This window comes from Monodelphis domestica, chromosome 7 (genome assembly GCF_027887165.1).
Source record: "Monodelphis domestica isolate mMonDom1 chromosome 7, mMonDom1.pri, whole genome shotgun sequence".
Taxonomy (NCBI): Eukaryota; Metazoa; Chordata; class Mammalia; order Didelphimorphia; family Didelphidae; genus Monodelphis; species Monodelphis domestica.
In genome coordinates, this window is record NC_077233.1 from 226,344,728 (window position 1) to 226,366,782 (window position 22,055).

The window sequence follows — 22,055 nt, forward strand, 5'->3', positions numbered from 1 at the left end:
TAACCCAATCCTTTCTTTAACTGATCTTATTTCTACTACCTGACATACATCCAAAGTAACCTTCCTCCCACTACTCATTAGGTAAAAGATAAAAATGAATAGGAAATAAAAGTAAATTTTAATATTAGGCTAAACATCTAGATGCTAGAAATATTAGAGAATATTAAAAGTTAAATGTTTTTATTATCTATGACACTGTTTTCTTCCATTAATGTAGCTAGTTGAGAATAATTCATTTTAATTCAGTAAATATTTGTTAAATATTTATTATATGTAAGGCACTTTACCTCATATAGGGAATACAAAGATGTCAGCCAAACAGCTTTGTGCTATGCACACTGTTACGTGGTGGGGATACAAAAAAAAAAATTCTTTGCTCTAAAGAAGTTCATAGTCAACTGGTAGACACAATGTACAAACAACATACACAAGATAAACTAGGGATAGTCTCAGAGGGAAAATATGAAGTTAAGGAGGGCTGGGAAAGGCTGCTTACAGAAATTTATACTTTAGCTCATGATTAGAGCACACCAAGCAATTCTTGCTGCTGAAGAGCTTATACTCTATCATCTCATTAGTTATATTTAAAGTCTATATAGGAAGCAATTTGGCTGACAAAAATAATCATCGTGTTAGGAAGGTTAAGAGTCTGAAATTTTGGTTTTTTAAAGGTCTTCCATTTTAGATATAAAATTAAGATTCCTAATAAAAATGTACTAATATATGAAAAATAAAATTAGAAAGTCCATGTTTATTAAAAAGAAACATAATCTGTAAAACAACCAATTAATTCTATAGAGTAGGCATTATGTAATATAACACACATGTAAATCACACCAATATATAAAAATTCCTAACTCATAAACAAATACCTCTTCATGCCAATTTTCTCTGAACCAGACCATCTGATCAACAATGCCTTCCAGAGAAGACAGAAGAGTTGGATGCAATTCCCTCTGCATATGCATAATTCTGCTACAGCGCCACATTGGAGCTGTTGCTCTAATTGGTCCAGGATCTGATGCAGAATGGGACTGATTGCCTACTGAACTTGGTTGCTGCTGTCCAGAATCTGAGAATACAAACAAAAAATAATCATATCAAATCAACACAAATCAAAAAACATAGTGTGATGTCCCATTGATACAATCGCTAGATTTGGTTTGTAAAATTCTCTAGAGGAACTATCAACCAACCAAAGGGGGTAATGTACTGTGATGTAAAAGATTGCTGGGCTAACATCAGGAGAACAACCATGCTCCCAGTGCTACTCCTCACTAACGGCAAAAGTCCCTTAAACTCACTGACTCTTAGGTTCAGAGCTGGAAGATACCTTAGGAATCCATTTAATTCAATTACTTCACTTTGCAAATAAGGAAACTGAATCCCTAAGACAGGGAACAACATGTCTCTGAGGTTACACAGGTATCAAGTGGTAGAATCAGAACTTTGGCCTATTTCTTCTAATTTCAAATCTAGCATTCTTTCCTCTCTAATCCACTCAGTAGATCATATGAGCAGAAGTTCCTTTGGTGATAAAATGTAGCCTGGATATGCCCATCCTACCTAACAGAATGGCTATGAGGATCAAGTAAAATAACATGAAAGCTGCTGAGTCCTTCAACTGGGAAGTAGGCGAGTATTAATATTCCTATTTAACACCATATGCATGCCACAATATATCAGTTTCAAGGAATTTTCCAAAGATCTATAAATATTCTATAAACAAGACTGAAGCATGTATATTATCTAAGACCTGCTTTAGGTAATTCTTTATTAAAAAAAAGATAAAACTTGTACAACACTGGAAAAAACAAGACTTTATGACTTTTCTAGACCTATCTTTGATTTTAAAACACAAAAATATCACATCTCAAGAATGATTTAAAATAAATTTATAAAATATTTGTAAATAATATATTACAAGTCTTAAATTATAATTTTCCTTAAATAGAAACATATATTTAAATTCTTCTACACTTATAATCTATTTTGTATACTGCCATAGTTATTAGTAAATCCAATACTGCTAGAATCTATTTTGGTAATATGATTCTATTGATTATTTACTATTATAAATGATCAGCACCATTGGCTATTTGCAACATAAGAAATACTGAGGGCAAAGTTCAGAAGACATTTTTCTTGCTATATTAACTCACAAACACATCTAAAAATTAAACAAATTTTTAATTCTAAGCAAAGCAGATGTTTTCCTTGTGCTTATTTCAAGTTAAGTCAAGTCAAATCAAAAGGCATTTATTAAGCTCCAATATGCATCAGGCATAGTGTTGGGCATACAAAGAAAGGTGAACCACACAGCCTCTGCTCTCAAGGAAGCTCACAATTCTAATAAAAGGGGAATATTACAGGATGAAAACAGAGGTAATATCCTTCAATATAAAACTTTGGTATCTGCTTTGGAGAAGGGTGCTGATATAGTAAAAATACAAATAGTCTGGAATAAATACTTTATTTGAAATTTAAAGAGTATATAAAATTCTCTGAGCTATTCTCAACACATTTTATCTGTCCTTGATATACAGAAGCATAAAACACAGCAAAGAACATTGATGGTTCCTTTACATCTTTTCATTCTTCTCAATTTATTTTAAACCCTTACCTTCCATCTTAGAATCATTACTGGGTATTGGTTGAAGGCAGAAGAGAGGTAAGTGCTAGGCAATGGGAGTTAAGTGACTTGCCCAGGGTCACATAGCTAGGAAGTGTTTGAGGTCACATTTGAACCCAGGCCCTCCCATCTCTGGGCCAGACTCTCAATCCACCGAACCACTCATCTTCCCCCAATTCTTCTCAATTTTTGCCAAAGCTTTTGTTTTCCCATTAAAAAGACAGACATTAGCTAAAAATCTCACCACTTTTGTAACGTTCTCTCTGCTCAATTTTTAACGTCAAATATAGAGTCCTTATGGGAAAGTAGACAGCTTGAGGATATACTCTTCCAACCTATTAAAAAATACAAAGGAAGTATAATTCATTCATCACTCTTGTTTCTTGATACTGGTAATCACATCTAAATAAAGAAAAACTATTTTCTTTACCATATTCTAGAAATGAAAAGTTGAACATATACAAGATCATTTAACAAAGTAGTGATCATGTTACATGAATCACATTAAATTCCTGTTTCACTGAAAAGCAGTGAAAAATTTCTAGTTTAGCTTTGTGCCCAGTGTCCCTACATCCCCCCCCCCCCCAGAGGTCTAAGCTAAGCTAAAATGGTACATTTCTGCATAATCTACTGAGGGACGGTGAATTAGAAGCCTCACTATTATGGTGCCTAATAAATCTGAAGACAGCAAAATGTACAAGTACCTAGATCAGCACAAAGATCTTATTCATGCACAAAACCAAAAAAAAAAAAAAGAGATATAATGACACCAGTTAGTTTTAAAATTAGGCCACAATTCCCAGTGAACCCAACACTGTCTGATAGTGGGCCCATTAGAGAGTAATCTTATGCCACATAATTGCAGTAGTGAGGCTGAAAAAACAGCCACTTAAGGTAAAGAGATACCATTTTTACCAAACTGAGGTTTTATGGTTCCTCTCAAAAGGCTGAGTAGACATTATCTTGTAACTTTGGCCTTATAAATCTATTAATCACAATTGTCTATTAAATAAGAGAAATAATGCATCTAGCTCAATTGTAAAACAAGGGCTTACAAAACTACAGCAGATTTGTTCACTTTTGAAGAATATTAAACATGCTATTTGTATCCTTGGCAGATATCTGTACCTCATTAATTAAATAAATTAATCAATGTCAGAAAACAGAAGCACATTTGTGGATTTAAAAATAAACATCAGACAATTTGTAAAAGAATAAGTTACACTTAAGGTGATTCTTATGATATGTTACTAATGGCATAGCATATTTTTATTTCATTTTACCTTTTACCATAAAACTTATATACAGGATGCTCAAATCAAAAAGATTTCCATTCTAGAATTATAAAGATTCCATTACCTCTTATGAAAGTTCACATTAAAATGACCAATAAATTACTTAAAGCATACTTTAATCAAACTTACCTGACTTATAAGGTTCAAAAGAAGCTTGCCTTCAGAACCAACCAGACAAGTTAATAACTGTGGAATCCAAGCCAACCACTGGATAGGAGGCACACCTATGCAATATTTATCAACTGCATCTGCCAATGTATTTTTGTCATCATCAAAACTCAAGAGCCATAATACCTACAGAAAAGAGAAAACATTTAAAAATTCTCAATATATATCTTGTTTGCTGCAATCAGTGAGAAGTAGAGGGGAAAGGGAAGAAACCCATCATATGCCAGACACTGTGCTTAGCCTTTTACAATAATCTCATTTTATCTTCACAACCCTGAGATGTAGGTGCTATTATAACTTCCATTTAAAAATAAAGGAAACAAACAGAGGTTAAAGACCATGTCCAGGTTTACATAGCTAGTTAAGTATTTGATGGCAGAGTTAAACTCAGGTATTCCTGACTCTAGGCCCAGTGCTCCATCCCAGCTGCCTTCATGTAAACATAAATTTAGTTTATTTCTCTAATTCTAAAATATCATAGAGATAATACTGGTGTCACCAGTTCTTAATCATTGCTACAAATAGACTAAATCTATAGGGAATGCAATTCTACCTAGGTAGCACAATCATACTTTTTAAAAAATCATTAATCGTAATCGATGACAATTAATTAGCATTGAAATGGTTAGATTTATTTAGGGAATGTTTTTAAGCAGTTTAATAAATCAAATAAATTTAGGGCAAGACACTGAAAAGTTATTCAAACTTTCAAACATAAAAAATAATCAATATGTAACAATTCCAAGCTGAAATCTAGACAAGAAAGAACAACTCGCAATAATCAGCTCTAACTGAGGGATCTCAGGACCTTTAATACCCACAGTTGGAAAAGAAGCCCATTTAACAATTCACTCAAGGATACAAGAAAAACCCAGTGTGATCATACCCAAAGGGATAACCTGTGCCACCTACTGCATCTCATCCAAATTAATTTCTATAGCAAACTGGCACTATTAATCAGGTTCTAATTATTACTGTTCAGAAAAAGACAAAATCATATAGTTTCTACAACCGAGCATTTTTTTAAAAATGTCAGTTAAAAGGTACTAAATTTAAATCAAGGTTTAGAATTGATTAATGCTGATACCTCTCTTTCCTGGGAATTTTTTTCTATCTCAGAATGAATATAACTTTCAAGTAGCAATACAGTTTAATGGAGTATGTGCCTTGCAGTTAAGAGAGAGGTGGTTACACACTCAAGACACTAGCTATATAATCATGAAAAAGTCACTTACAAGATCTCAGAGCTTCATTTTTCTCATCTACAAAATGGGGGGGGGGGGGGAGGTACTTTATAAAGCTTTAAAGACCATATAACTAACAATAGTAATGACAACAATAATAAGTTGAATCATTATTATTATGATGAAAACATAAGTCTAATTTGCAGAAAACTGTAAGAATAGATTCACACAGAAAACAATTTCTTTTTTTTAAAATGTAAGAGGTGCTATTCTGTAGAGGTCAGAATGCTTTGAAGCAGGAAATACTTATGTTTAAGTTCTATCCTTGATACATAATGTCTATGTAGTCCTGGAAAAATAATTTAACTTTTTAGTGCTCGAAGCAACTACCTACCTAAGACTGCTGCTGAGGAGGTGCAGACTTCACTAGTAGAGAGAACTTCCTTACCTTGGAATTTCCTATACCAATAAAATCACAGGTCCAGTTCTTGTCCCTATTCCTAGATATTAATTAGAATAAAACTGAAAGCTAGTAAAAATATTTATGTTCCTAACATTTAAATGTAATTTTAAAACACTCTTTAAAGACATAAATAATGATGAATAATTAGAAGGACTGTTCAATGTTTATGGTTGGGATATGCCAATGTAACAAAAATGGAGATACTGCCCTACTCACAAACTTAATTATATACCAAACTAATAGGGAAATATTCCATGAAGCTAGGGGAAAAGAAAAAAACAAAAACAAAATATCTAGAACCTCAAGGGAAAAAATTAGAATAATGGTGGGAGTGGATTTCTATAATATTACAAAGCAGAAATCAAAACTATTTGGTACTATTTAAAAAATAGAAAATCAAATCAATGAAACATGCTCATAAGAAAGACTCTGAGAAAACTGAATTAAATAATACAATGTTCGATAAATCTAAGAATATAAATTATTTCAAGAAGAATTCGCTATCTGACAGGTACTGGCAGGAAAACTAGGATGCTTTAGCAGAAATCGTATTTCAATCAACAGCTAATGCCATATAGTATAAAAAGATCAAAATAGATAAGTGACCTAAATATAAGAGGTCAAATGAGACTGGATGAGAAACAGATGAAATTACCTTTCATAGTCTTGGCTAGGGGAAAAATTTTTAAAGAGCAAATGGTAACAGTAGGTAATTTCAAAAACATGAAATTTTAAAAGCTTTTACAGGTAGAAAATCAATGTAATTACAATAAGAAAGGAAATTGTCAATTGGAGGAAAAGTTTTTGCAATAAATATCTCTGATAAGGACCTCATATATGATTTATTAAGATTAATAAGGCCAAAGACCAATAGTCAAAGGATATGAATGGTTTTCAAAATAAATACAAAGAAAACCATAAGAAAGACTATACTTAACCATTACTAATAATAAGGGGAATGCAAAACAACTCATCTCACACTCAGGAAATTGGCAAAAAACAGAGATGGTCAATTTTCGGTGGAATAGTGAAAAGAGAAGCATTCAAATATTATTCAAATGAGATAACACTCATAAAAAGTGCCTTGCACATAGCAGGTATTCTATAAATGTTATATATTCCCTTCTCCTTACTTATCAATCAATACAACCACTCCTCCAGAGTAATTTGGAATTATGCTAAAAAAAATGTTGAAAATATTCATACCCTTTTATCCAGAGATAAAATCTCTGATAAAATCTCTGATAACCTCAGAGATTTTTATCTCACTGTTAGACATATACCCCCAAAGGAGGACACATAATCACCATTATATTCCTAATAGTACTTTTGTGCTAGTGATGATTTGGAAAAAGAGTAGGTGCCCTCTGTTAGGAAATGGCTAAACAAAGTATGGTACCTACATGTAATCAGTGTTACTGTCATTTTAAAAAATACATCAAGTTTAAAGAATTTGAAATACATATATGACTTATATGAACTGATGCAGAGTAATAAAAAACAGGGAAAAAGATACCAATAAATAAAAAAGAACAAAAAACTAAAACACCAAATGCTTTGCCCTGTTGAAGAGTCGAGAAAAATTAACATTTTCCCCCTTTCTTTGCAGAAGTGGGAAACTACGAGGATGAAATATTGCATAAATCATTAGATTCAGACAATGGATTGGGAGGTTTTACTGAACTGTTTTCTCTCTTTTTAGAATTTTATCATACACCATATCTCAACATGTAGGGAAAGGCAAAGAGAAATACTTAGAAAAACAGATAATGTAAAAAACAAAGATGTAAATGAAAAAGTTTAAACCTCCAACTATTCCTGAAAGAACCACATTGACAAACTAAAAATATTATGTAATTATGTTGTGATTTCCAAACCTAGTTTCATAACATCCTACATTTTTCCCCAGTAATTTTAACGGAGTCAGGCGAGTATAAGTGCCATACTGCACTTTTAGAAGAAAAAAAAAAACACTACAAAACAGGTGAGTTGAGATTAAGCAAAAACCTTGAAGTAGGAAGAGGAATAATTGGGCCTGAGACCCAATACTACCGCATATTAATAGTGTAATCCCAAGAGAGCCATTTAATTTCTGTGGGCCTCAACTTTCTCATAGATATAATGGAAATACTACAAGTTTCATCTATCTCACATAGTTGTTGTGAGGATCAAACCAAAGATATATAAGTGTAAGCTATTATTTTTACATTTAATACTTAAAAGAATATTTTATTTCATTGTGTACTTCTTCTATTGACACATCTATTATTTATTATTTATCTATTATTTATTAGATGAACTCTGAGAGTTGCTTTGACCTACAGTCAATATGATGAGCTTTCCTACTTATTAGGCTGGTCTTCAAGTAAGAGACATACGTAGTATATATATATACCACACACAAACACCCCCCCCCCCATTTCAGACTGAGAATTTAACTTGAGCTCACTCTACCTAACATTCCAATGGCAAAGCCTCTGAGAATCCATGCCATTACTGGTCATCAGAGATGGGCCATATTTAATAATGATCTCAAACAATGTTATAATATTATCTCCAGAGGAGGAAGTCAATAAAAAGTAAGCTATATTACAAGTCCTACTTATGATGCCTCACTGAGTTTCCAAAGAACACAAATACTGCCAAATGTGTCAGTTTGGAAAGGTTTCAAGTATAAGCTGAGTGAAAGTTGATGTCTTGCTCTCTGAGAACCAGATTGGTTAAATTTAGAGAGCCTTATTCAAAGAGGACTGTTCAGGTTTTTTTGTCACTGAAATTTAAAAAATTGGCTACTGAAATCCTGGTGGCCAAGGGAATACCCACAATTTGAAATGTTTGCTTGAGGTACAGAAGCAACTAATAATTAAACAATAATTCTAAAAATCTTGGGAATGACAGATTTAGAAACATAAATCTAAAATTGCTTCTAGAGTTCATTCTGCATCTTAAGATTCTGGGCCTTCACAAAGGGCCATATTGGTAATTATCTCACTTTTTAAAAACATCACCAAGTACAATTATCAAAGTGAGTTAATTTTAAATTTAAGAAATCATTTTTAGTTTAAAGTGGAGCCATGTCAAAAGAATAGCTAATAAATTTTAAACTCACAACAAAAATATCAAAATTCATCTAAAAAGTTAAGAAAAATTAAAAAAAATTACATGGGTATGATGGAAGGAGATTAAATTTATATGTAAATCTCTTATATTATGTAGATCAAGGATAATTTCTGATAAAATAATAATGACACAAGACACACCCTTTCTCAAACTCTGGAAAAAAATTCAGATAGAGATTTAAGGCAAAATTTGAGACAGAAGAAAGGTTTCTAGATTACAGGTCTGCATGTGGATTTTTGGAGAAGCAATCAGTATAGTTATAAACTGTGTTTTAGTTGCTGAACATGGAACCAAAATTAGACTATGAATCACTATAAAGTTCTAAGTAAAAGGGGCAGCTGGGAATCTCAGTGGATTGAGAGCCGGTCCTGGAAATGGGAGGTCCTAGGTTTAAAGCTGGCCTCAGACACTTCCCAGCCCTGTGACCCTGGGTAAGTCACTTAACCCCCACTGCCTAGCCCTTACCACTCTTCTGCCTTGGAACCAATACATAGTATAAATTCCAAGATGGAAGGTAAGGGTTTAAAAAAAAAGAAGTTCTAAGTAAAAATGTAAGTCATCAACATTGAAAGCAGCAAAGAAAGCTTGATTCTAATATTATTCTTGTGTAAAAAAAAGTAACATATTTTACTTATTTCTTTCATGGAAGATATCAAAGAATACGTTTACGTGATTCTTACCCTCATGGAGCTTACAATAATGATTCTAAATCTAAAATGCTATCTCAACACATATGATCAAATAACATAGATCAATAGTATTATTCTTAAAGGATAAATATTGGGAGCTGAGTTCAATTTCCATTAGTATTTATGGACCCAGAGGAATTCTGTTGCAGTGTCATAAGGTTAATCAACTAACCAACAAGTATCATTAAGCATGAATGTACTTCTCCAGTCTTACCTTGGCTAAATATTTTCTTGATTTGCTCTCATTCTGATGCCGACATGCATGCAAATAGCAAGTGATGGCAGATACACCAAGGTGAAGTTGCCGCTCCTTCACAAATATATTCTCCAGGTAATCACCCCACATAGCCCAGGCCTTCACCAACACATCATGCATTTGCACAGCTGCTGAGAAAGCCTTATTTGCTTCCTCAGACCTATCAGAATAACAATATATAAATAAATACATGTAAATAAATATGTAAATAAAATATAAATTTAAACATTTTAAATTTAGTCATATTTGCAAGTGCATAGCATTCCAAATAACTCAACACAGAACATACCCAAAACACAGTAAAATAGTTCCTTTTAACTATAAGTTTCAAAATAATTCTAGAATCTAAACCAATCATTTTAATGACTAGATATATAGATATATTTGCTATGAAGTCAGAATGAGAAATGAATTGGGATAAATCATTTTATGTCCTTGAAATCTCAGCTTCTTTATCTGTAAAATGAAATAATTGCCAAGTCCTTTCCAACTCTTGAGAGTTTATGGGTTTGGTTTTTTTTCGTGATTTCTGAGGAAAGACACACCTATTTACTGTGAGATCCCATTGGAGGACTTGGTTTCCAACTCTTCATTCCCTAATGCAAATTCCTTAAGTCTTAATTACTTGCTGGGCTAACTTCATTTTTATCTCAAGTAAGTTTAACTCACTTTACTGTCAAATGTCCAACAGTTGCCTTGACTGATAAGCATTTTAATACTCTAATTAGCAAGTGACTTAAGCCCCACCTCAGCAAGTTTATATGAATACATTTTTAAACTGAAGATATACACAGTTGAGTGAAGTTCCAAAACCTAAAGATTTATTTTTTGAGAGTTAGTACCAAAATAATCTGAACTAGAAAAAACAAATAAACAAAAAAATTAGCTTGGAAAATAAGAGAAATATACAAGAGATTGCAGCCAGACTGGAAGAAAAAATATTTCAATGTAATGGATCGTATTGAAATAACTCTAAGACAAAACTAACATTATACTAGAATAAATTGTACTTACCATGTGAAAAGGACAAATTTTTACATTTTTCTTTTTTAAATTTCATAGAAAACATGATTAAATGTCTATGTTAAAAGATACTTCTGATCAAAGTTTTATGATGTTGGAATCTTAATTTTTTTGGAACATATTTAATTACTTAAGCTTAAAAATTAGTATAATTCTGAACAAACATAATTTGACTAAAATTGATTTTTATAATGAAACATCAATTTTGAAAAATTCTTTTACATAATCTTCTAAATTTTGTAATAAATGAACCTAAAACCAGAATTAAATCAGCAGACTCTAAATATTCCCCCATGCCTTGCAATTTAAAAAAAAATAAGGACAATAAGCACTGGTAAGTCATATAACACACACACTGCATCATTCAAATGATTCAGAAATGCCGTGTTTTGTGCTCCATCTGCTGGATACACAAGATGGAGCACAGAAGTACGTAAGTGGTTAACAACCACAAACACTAAATGTTAGTTTCAACTAAAATAAATTGTACAGCCCATATTAAAACCACCTGCTGCTAATTAACTGTATAGGGAAATAGAATATTGTCCTTCAGAGACAAAAAAAAAACTTACATTATATACCACCTAAAATGTAAACACTTGTAAAAATTATGCCAATATGATAAGTAATAAGTATTTCAAAGGTAAAAAGTTTCAACCTTTAAAGCATCTGTGACCTTCCTTTAGAGACCTCTAAATCTTTAAACAAAGTTATTATTTCTCTTTTTATCTTACCATGCTGTCTCATTATGAAGTATAAAGGGCTTGTGTTCCAGAAAGGCCCAACAGGAGAACACAGGTTCTGGTAAGAACTATCAATATGGAACTGCTCCAAGTACATGTCTATCATTAGAGAATCTGGTGAGCTGATTTTAAAGAAGCCTATTACGTTATAGTCACTAGGCCTATTTTCTGGTCACACTAACTCATGAAACAGTCGACTGTATGGCACAGAGAGGTGTTCATTTATAACTATGCCATATAGATAAAATCATATTCTTCAAGTCTTGAAGCAAGTGATGAGCTTTTTCTGACTCTAGATAGGCTTTTTTCAAAATCCTCTTGAGAACTATTCATTTGCTCATAGCCAAATGACACTACAGAACTGAGCTTCTAAACATCCTTCATATAATTAGAAGTTGAACATGACAGTTTAATGGAAGCATATGAACCAGTGAAATACAGACTAAAGAGCTCCTACCCATTAGGGTTCCCAGATATCCTGTTCACTTTGGACAAAGGCACAAGATTCATGCCTCAGTCCTATTCACCTATTTCACTCAATCCTAGGTTCTACTGACTACTGTTACCTGTTTCATTCTCGAGTCTCTTTTAGTCCCATTAGTTCTCCCCCTCACTGGACTATTTCCAAAGCATAATCTCTATTTGGGTCCTCATTCACTGTCATTGCTGACTCAATTTTTAAATGCTGAAACCACTCCTCTCCTGAGACTCCCCAAGCCCAAAGTCTGAAGACACAAAGTTCTAAAAATTAATGATGCCTATAAATCCAGATGGTTTCACATTTATCAAAGTATTCTTTTTTTCTGAGAGATATACTTCTGCTCCTCTATTTATGTTACGTTTTCAGTCACTAGGCAGAAAGATGTAATGCCATTTGGTGTGGGGGAAAACGTACTGCATTTGGAGCCAGATGGTACACTTCTTAGTTCTGCTACTGATTATGTATGTGACCTTGGTCAAGTCACTGAATCAATATGGGTCTTACATAACGCATGAGATAGAATAGTTGATGCAGATAAGATGATAATTAGCTAGCATTTACGTAACAGTTTAAGGTTCATAAAGTACTTTATAAAAAATTCATTTGATCCTCAAAACAACCCTCAGAGATAGGTGCTACTATATGTCCATTTTGCAGATGAGGAAATTGAGACAGAGTAGATGATCTGCACAATATCACACAACTAGTAAGGATTTAATTCCAAATTTGAAATCAAGCCTTTCTGACTACAGGCCCAGTGCTCTACTCATTATGCTACCTTATCTCTAAAGTCAATTCTGGTCAGAAAAGAACCCAGTTTTTTACAAGTGGACATAAATTGAAAAGGAAAAAATAGAGAAGCAAAAGAATGGAAAACAAATGTTAATTTAAGTTACCAGGTAATACCAGTTGTCAGTAAATAAAATCAGAAATAAAACTCCCTCTTAACAAGTTTTTCAGAGACCAAACAGTAGTAGTTCTATTATGTAGGGGCTCTTCCCCTCACTGGTGGGTTAACCAGTACCTCCTCCTTAGCCTTTGTTTTGGCTCTTCTCATTGCTTTTTTTTTCTTTCATTTTAAAAACCCTTACCTTCTGTTTTAGATTCAATACTACATATGGATTCCAGGACAGAAGAGAAGTAAGGGTTAGGCAATGGGGTTAAGTGACCTGGCCCAGGGTTAAACAGCTAGGAAGTATCTCAGGCCAGATTTGAATCTCTCATCTCTTGGCCTGGTGCTCTGTCCACTGAACCATCTAGTTGCCCCCCTCTCTCAGTACTTCTTTAACGCTTCTATCAAGTGGAACTCCAAGGCATTTTTTGCTTCACAGGAGAGATCTTGTAGGCTTTGTCATTGGAAGGAAGAAGATTGACCACATAGAAATGTATTATTCATTTGTGCTATCTCTAAACCTCAATACTACAGACTGAGTTACATGTATTTCCAAAAGTGATCTAACTAGAATAACATAAAAAGAATGGAGGAAAAAAACATCAAAAGAACAAACTATCCCAAAATTATCAATAAGTTAAAATTTTACATGAAATTATTTTAAAATTATAAAAATATATCCTACTTATGCCAAATGTATTCTTTTTCATATTTATGTCATATCATTAAAAAGATAAATTAAAATCCTCTTATGCTAATAATGTTTTAAGAAAAAAAGTGTTTTCTTTTGTGTAAAAAAAAGTTTAAAGAAAAAAGTCAAGAGAAAATTTAGCATATTAAAAAACCAAATCCAACATACTAAAGTTGTAAGAATTATTTTGGGCTAAAAAAATTTAACTGAATACTGGTTCAATAGGAGAGCACATAACTGTGTAATTATGATATGTGGTAATGCAGAAATTAAAATGACTAGCATTATGGAAAACATGATGCAAATGCAAATAACCTTGCCTGTCAAATAGCTTAATAAAAAAAGCTAATTAGCTTTAATATTATGTAGCTTCTTTATTTTTCCCAACAGCCTTCCATGTCCTTGGTTAGGCTGATTTGCCACAGATTACTATGGGAACAGTCTGATAAATTATTTACTCAACCACTATTTTCCATTTCTAAAAATAGTATTTGTCCCCACTATGGGATCCTCTCATATTCTACAACTTATCTGTCACTATAGCTCCTCTCACAACTTTTTATAGGCTATTTCTGAACAGGTGACAAAGAGGGACAGCCAGATATTCATATGACCTTTAATTTCTATCATAGTTTGTATTTTGAAAGTTACTAATCATTGGTGAGAACTATAGGAATCAAGAAATTTCTTCATTTCCTCACTCATATTTTAACATTTCAAAGACTCCCAATGGATACTACTTTGGCAGATAGTCTTCAAGGGTTATTGTAGCAAAAACATTCACCACCCAATAGTCAGACTTCTGGTAATGCATCACTTTGTTACACACAGGCTAGTTCTTCAATGACAAAGGACACAAATGACCAGACTGAAATCACAATTTTTATAGTATATGCCAGAATATGTAATGTTCAGGGAAACTGAGGACCAAAGAAGCTAGGTTATTTGCCAATAGTTCAAAAGTAAAAGTACTGGGATAAAAGGCAGGCTGACTATAGCATATTACTCTATAAGAACTAAGCAATCACATCGTTATTTGATGTTATGCCAGAAATTCCAACTGAAACAATAAGACAAGAAAAAATGAATGAATAAATAGGAGCAAAAAAGGGGGAAATTCTTCATTTGCAGATAATCTAATGAGACAGTAAGATTCAATGAAAAATTCACTGTAATCATAAGGGAAAAGACTTGTACCAAAATATTCAGAGCTGCGCTCTTTGTGGTGGCAAAAAATTAGAAAATGATGGGATGTCCTCCAATTGAGGAATGGCTGAACAAATTGTGGTATCTTTTGGAGATGGAATACTATTGTGCTCAGAGGAATAATAAACGGGAAGAATTCCATGTGACCTGGAACTACCACCAGGAATTGATGCAGAGTGAAAGGAGCAGAACCAGAACATTGTACACAGAGACTGATACACTATGGTACAATCAAATGTAATGGACTTCTCTAGTAGTAGCAATGCAATGATCCAGAACAATTCTGAGGGACTTTTGAGAAAGAACCCTATCCACATTCAGAGGAAGAACCATGGGATTAGAAACACAGAAGAAAAACAAGTTCTTGATCACCTGGGTCAAGGGGATATGATTGGAAATTTAGACTCCAAATGATCACTCTAGTGCAAGCATCAATAATATAGTAATAGGTCTTGATCAGTAACACATGTAAAACCCAGAGGAATTGCACGTTAGCTATGGAAGGGGGCTAGGGGAGGAGTGGGAAAGAACATGAATCTTGTAACTATGGAAAAATACTCTTAAATTAATTAATTAGCTAAAAGTTTCCAAGAAAGAAAAAGAAAAATTCACCGTAATTGCTTCTGTAAATGGTAAGAAAAATTCCAGAAATTAGTCTATGCAATACAAAAAAAATTACAAAGAAGAAATCAAGATGGAAATTTCATTCAAAATAAAATATTTGGGTGCAATAGCAAGTTTAGGTTGCTATGGCAAATATGGGTGCAACCAATAGCAAAGATATGGCAGTGATATGAATGATGGACTAAAGTAGAAAGATGAGGCAGAAAGTTTGTATTTTGTATGGACTGTGTTCAGTTGTATGTACTGAATTAGTACATAGAACAAACGGGCAAGAAAATCTCAAATTAGAGTAGTTGTGGTGTGAGGAAAGAATAGTAGAAAAAGTAAAAAAACATAAAGAGCAGGATTCAACCAAGATTTGGCAACTGGGGAGTAGAGTGAGAAAAAAATGAACTCCATGATACTCTAAAATTATAGGATGGTACATGAACTTTACAAAGGAGGATCATTCTGATAAGTAAGAACTACAACAAAGTGATGTAATAAGAATTCAGATAGAAGAGAGCATCTAAAAGGAAGGCTATGGTCAATGATGTTAAATGTTACACAGAGGTATGTCTAAGAAAAAAAGCCATGGGAGGGGTTCAGCAGCTAGGCACAGTGGAGAGAACACCAGGCCTGGAGATAGGAAGTCCTGACTTTAAACCTGGCTTCACATTCCCTTAGCTGTGTGACCCTGGGTACGTCACTTCATCTCCATGGCCTAGCCCTTACAGCTCTTCTGCCTTAGAGTCAATATTTTGTATCTATTCTAAGACAGAGGCAAGAATTTGTAAAAAGGGGGAAAAGGCTATTGGATTGAATAATAAAGAGATCACTGGTGGCTTCTAAGGGAGCCATTAAGGGATTATGATATGGATGGAAGCCAAAGTGAAAAGGATTGAGAAGAATGGAGGAAGTTAAGACAGTGCATAAATCATGAGCCAGATCTTCGGTTCTTGTCATGATTTTGACATGACTTAGCTAAATGGTAAAAATTATGGCAATTCTTAAGGCCCTCAGGTTCCTCAGCTAGAAAATAACAAATATGGACAAAAATGGCCTCTAAGGTCTTTCCAGCTCTGAAATCCTGTGATTATAGTGTTGACATCAACACATTTAGTTATAACCAAAAGAGAAATGCTAGCATATACTACGAATTATATAAGCAAAATCATTTTCTTAAACCGAGTAAAAACTTAAACACTATACACCTGAATCACTGGGTGTCATCTTGTTACCATTTATAATTCCAGTATCTAAATTGAAGTATATTTCTGCAAAATAGGAAATCTTCAGAAAAACGTTCTCTATCTACTAGTTTGAAGAATATGTGCTAAAAATACAGGAACCAAATCAACATTATACATGTTCATTTTTTTATTGGCTCCAAGACAGAAGAGTGGTAAGGGCTGGGCAATGGGGGTCAAGTGACTTGCTCAGGGTCACATAGCTAGGAAGTGGCTGAGGTCAGATTTTAAACTAGGACCCCTGTCTCTAGGCCTGGTTCTCAATCCACTGAGCTACCCAGCTGCCCCCAACATTATAGATGTTCTAAGTGTTCACTCAACTAGTTTCTGAAAAGCTTTTTAAAAACATACCAAACTAAACAAGAAACAGATGAATGAATCTGGCAATACAACTAAAAAATAAATAAACAACCTTATAAATAAAAGATAAATATATATCTTTATATATATATATATATATATATATATAAAATATATATATAAATATATATATAAAGATATAAATAAAAAATAAAAATAAATAAAAGAACAAGTTAAAAATCCCCAATTCAAGACTAGATTGGAAATTTTAAAAATCAAAGAAATGAATAAAATTGAAAGTAAGAGAACCACTAAGCTAATAAAACTAACAATTAAAATAGAGCATTGGTTAATTTTATTTTAAAAAGAAAAGAAAATTACATATCCAAAATGAAGAGTGAATTACCACAAATGAAGAGGAAATTAAAGCAATCATTAGAAGCTATTTTGCACAATTATATGATAAAAAGTCTGACACTCTAAGTGAAATGGATCAATATTTAAAAAATTATAAATTGCCTAGGTTAAGAAGGGAGGAAATAGAATATTTAAACAATTCCACCTCAGGAAAAAAATTGAACAAACTATCAACAAACTTCCTAAATTAAAAAAAAAAAAAAACCAGTGAATTTACAAGTGAATTCTATCAAACATTTAAAGTAAATTAATTCTAATACTAGATAAACTATGTTGGAAAATAGGCAAAGAAGGAGTCCTACTAATTTCCTTTTATGACATAAATATGATACTGATGCCTTAGCCAAAAAAGAACAAAAACAGAAAGAAAATTATAGGCCAATTTCCTTAATGAATATAGATGGAAAATTTTTAAATAAAATACTAGCAAGGAGACTACAGCAATATAGCACATGGATCACTTACTATGATCAAGTGAAATTTATAAAAGCTACAGGGCTGGTTTAATATTAGTAAAACTAACAGCACAATTGACCATATCAATCACATAACTAAGAGAAATCACATAATTACCTCAATAAATACAGAAAAAGCCTTTGCCAAAATATATCACCAACACCCATTCCTATTTAAAACACTAGAAAGCATAGAAATAAATGGTCCTTTCTTTAAAATGATAAGAAGTATCTATTTAAAGCCATCAGCAAGTATTACTAGAAGCCTACTCAACAGGATCAGGGTATGAAGCAAGAATACCTATTATCATACCAATTATTTAATATTGTATTAGAAATACAGACTTTAGCAATAAAAGAAAAAGACATTTAAGCAATTAAAATAGGCAACAAGGACACTAAACATCATTCTTTGCAGATGACACAATGGTATACTTAGAGAATCCTAGAGAATCAACTAGAAAATTAGTTGAAATCATTAATAAATTTAGCAAAGTTGCAGGATACAAAATAAGCCCACATAAATCATCAGCATTTCTTATATATTACCAACAAAATTCAGCAGCAAAAGATAGAGAAATTCTACATAAAATAACTAGACAATATAAACTATCTGGAAGTCTACTTGCCAAGACAAACACAGGAATTATATGAACACAATTACAAGACATTTTCCACAAAAATAGTTAGAGCTAAACAAATGGAAAAATATGAATTGTTAATGGACAGGTCAAGCTAGTATAATAAAAATGACAATTGTATTTAATTAACTTATTAATACCAATCAAATGACCAAAAAATCATTTTATGGAACTAGAAAAAATAATAATGAAATTCATCTGGAAGAACAAAAGATCGAGAATACCAAAGAAATTAATGAAAAAAATGTGAAGAAAGGTGGTCTAGCAGTACCAAATCTCAAACTATCCTATAAAGCAGTAATCATCAAAACAATCTGGACCAGCTAAGAAACAGAAAGGTGGATCAATGGAATAGATTAAATACACAATACGTAAATTGTGTAAATGACCTTAGCAACCAAGTGCTTGATTAACCTAAACAGCCTAGATTTTGAGATAACTCACTATTTGACAAAAACTGCTGAGAAAACTGGAAAATGGTATGGTATAAACCATTATCTCACATACTATACCACAATATGATCAAATGGGTATATGACTTAGACATAAAAGGTGACTCAATAAGTAAATAAGAGGAACATGGGAAGAGCTTATCCAGCAGATATATGGAGAAGAGTTTATGACCAAACGAGAGAACATTACAAGATATGAAATGAGTAATTCTGATTATATTAAACTAAAAAGGGGTTGTACAAACAAAACCACTGTAACCAAGATTAGAAGGTAAATAACAAACTGGGGAGGGGGGATATAGCAAAAAGACCTTTCTGATAAAGGTCTTATTTCAGAAAGCTGAAAAAAATCCTACATGAATGAAGAGTAAAATAAGCAGAACCAGGAGAACTTCATATACAGTAACAGCAATATTGTATGATGAACAACAGTGAATGACTAAGCAAAACTCTCAGCAAGACAATGATCAAGGATAATTCTGAAGGACTTATGATAAAGAATGCTACTGACCTTCAGAGAAACAACTATTAAAGCCAAAGTGCAGATCAAAACATACTATTTTTTACTTTAGTTTATTTGTGTTATTATTTTGGGGTTTCGAATTTATACGAGTATTCTCTTAAAATAATGAACAATATGGAAGTATATCTTACGTGATAATACATGTATAACCCAGATCAAATTGCTTACCAGATCTGGAAGAGGGGAGATAGGAAGAAAATTTAATCTTATAATTTCAGAAAGCTTATGTTGAAAATTCTTGTTACATATAATTGGGAAAATAAAATGCCTTTATTTTTCAAAAATTAAATAAATAAAAAATATTTTAAAGGGGGGAAAAGCATACCAAGTTGACTTATCAAATCTCCTGTTCAAAGTTACTCTCTTGCTATGAAGTAATATAACATTATATAACAATATAACAATATAACTAAAACATTATGAGGGAAAAGCAATTTCTTTTTTTTAATTGAAAATTTTTATTTAATTAATTGATTTAGATTATTTTTCCATTGTTACATGATTCATGTCCCACCCCATCCCCCAAGTCGACATGCAATTCCACTGGGTTTTACCTGTATCATTGATCAAGACCTAGGAAAAGCAACTTCTTGCTTGAACTAAAGGCTGGCTTTATCTCCTAAACAACACAGCTGCTTAAACATCTGAATGTACTACTTATTAGTCCTGTTTTATATAAAGACTTCATTTGCCCAATATACATACTTGTTAATCTGTGCCAAGAACATTCCTTTTAAAGCATAAAATTCAGCTGTCATCTCTTTTGTGAAGTACTTCAAGTTTGTGGATTCAATGACTTCAAGACCCTGTTAAGAGAAATTGTATGTGGGGAAAAGTACTGAAAATGAATTCCCAGATCAACAACATAACAGACAACATAAAAGATCAATGAAAGGATCTCCTTGAGAGCCCTCCAAACTCACCCTTTATCAGAATACAATAATACAGTAATATTTCCCTGCCTTAGCCATCAATTATCTAACTATATAAGATTTTAACTGAGTTACTAATTAACAAGCTTTAGTTTTTGAAACATTAACTCTATATCACTAACATTTTTTGAGTCAGGTTTCATTTACCCATCCTTATAATCCCCTTCATCAAATAAATTAATTCAAACTTCTTAGGTTTTTGGAATATAATTAAGGAAAAAATAGGAACAGCATATTTAAATAACTAGTTATTTTTTGCCTCTTTTCTTTTTAGAAACTATATCCCTCTACCATAAATGTACTATTCTTTTCAAAACATGCACACACACAAACATACAACTCCTTGTACATGACTATTGTAACTATAATTCTCAAGATTCCTACTCCATTTTTAATCCATGAGTGGAGACGAAGGTGGAAAGGAAGACATCCCATCAGCACTCTACCTGCATACACTCATTTTTGCCCATAACTCCAGCCAACTGAAGGTAGCATTTGACTTGTTGTCGAATCTTCTGAAAGCAATCCACAATTGGTACAGTAGGGATAGTATGAATACGGCTCAATATATCCAGAGCTACATTGACCAGTCCTTGTTTTCGAGCAATTTTTCCATACTGAATGATAGCTGAAGCTGAGGCATGAACCCCAAGCATAGCATTATTGGAACTAGGATCATGCTGTGAACTATTTTCATAGGCAGTTACAATAGCTAGAAGGCAAAGAAATACACTATTAGTCTTAAGTAAAATCAAGATAGAAAATAAATATCATAATAAGGTTTATTAAAAATACAAAATGAACACATGGCTTATGAAAATGGGAGATTTGTGATGAACCCAAGCTACTTTTGTTGTGTATCATACTTATATTTTTTAATTAAAAAAAACAAATATGCTTACACATTACATTCAACATCATCACTTCAGCTAATTATACCATGAAGGTTGCCTTGTAAATGATGACCTCATGAGCCTAATAACTGGCTCTGGAATTCAAGAGTGGAGAAAGGGGAGAGAACAGAGACTGGGGCAAAGTGAGAGCAGCATCATAGCTGTTCTAGTTCTTCCTCAGTGACTCAGAATTCTGAGATAAGTGACCAGACCCCAAATGGTCCTCACCATTTGGCATGAAGGTGACCCCTGTCTTGACTTCATTTTAATAATAAAAAATGGAAAACACCATCCCCTCCCTCTGCCTCCCCCCACATAACAACAACAAAAACAGTGGGTTGTCTGGAAAATTACATGATGAATGCATGCCGGACCAGGTAGGTTTACCCTGGTAATGATGTTGTCTCCACATGAAAATGCTGCTCCAGTGAGATAAATCATCTGATACAATAGGTAACCTATTCCTCCAGGTCTTTACTACAGTCTTCATGTCATGGAGGCTGTTGTTCCTTCCTAGGTTGGTTGGCTGTAAACCAGCATTTATTTGTGCAGCTTCTTGAAGTTCAATGATTTGCTGAGCTGCCTAAATAAAAGAAATACTAATTACTAAAGCAGGAATAAAACTGGCCAACTATGCTTCTGTGAATCTGATTAAATTATTTAACCAATTACCTTCAACTGCACATAACACATCTTCAAGTAAACATCAATATAACATTTACATAAAAATTTTAAGGTATACAACA

General features: G+C 32.8%; 1 protein-coding gene across 11 annotated transcripts in view; it reads right to left on the reverse strand.

Moving 5' to 3' along the window:
• Window positions 1-22,055, reverse strand: part of TRRAP (transformation/transcription domain associated protein) — a 186,172-nt gene that overhangs the window by 34,273 nt on the left and 129,844 nt on the right. For 6 of the 11 annotated variants that reach the window (XM_007498284.3, XM_056806500.1, XM_056806505.1 and 3 more), the window contains 7 exons: window positions 21,664-21,892; window positions 20,863-21,128; window positions 20,190-20,290; window positions 9,766-9,967; window positions 4,057-4,221; window positions 2,877-2,967; window positions 873-1,072 (listed from right to left, as the gene is read on the reverse strand). In XM_007498284.3, coding sequence (XP_007498346.1) covers window positions 873-1,072; window positions 2,877-2,967; window positions 4,057-4,221; window positions 9,766-9,967; window positions 20,190-20,290; window positions 20,863-21,128; window positions 21,664-21,892 — 1,254 coding nt within the window. The remainder of the gene's footprint in view (window positions 1-872; window positions 1,073-2,876; window positions 2,968-4,056; window positions 4,222-9,765; window positions 9,968-20,189; window positions 20,291-20,862; window positions 21,129-21,663; window positions 21,893-22,055) is intronic. The other 5 variants (XM_007498285.3, XM_056806503.1, XM_056806502.1 and 2 more) reach the window with 1 other exon arrangement.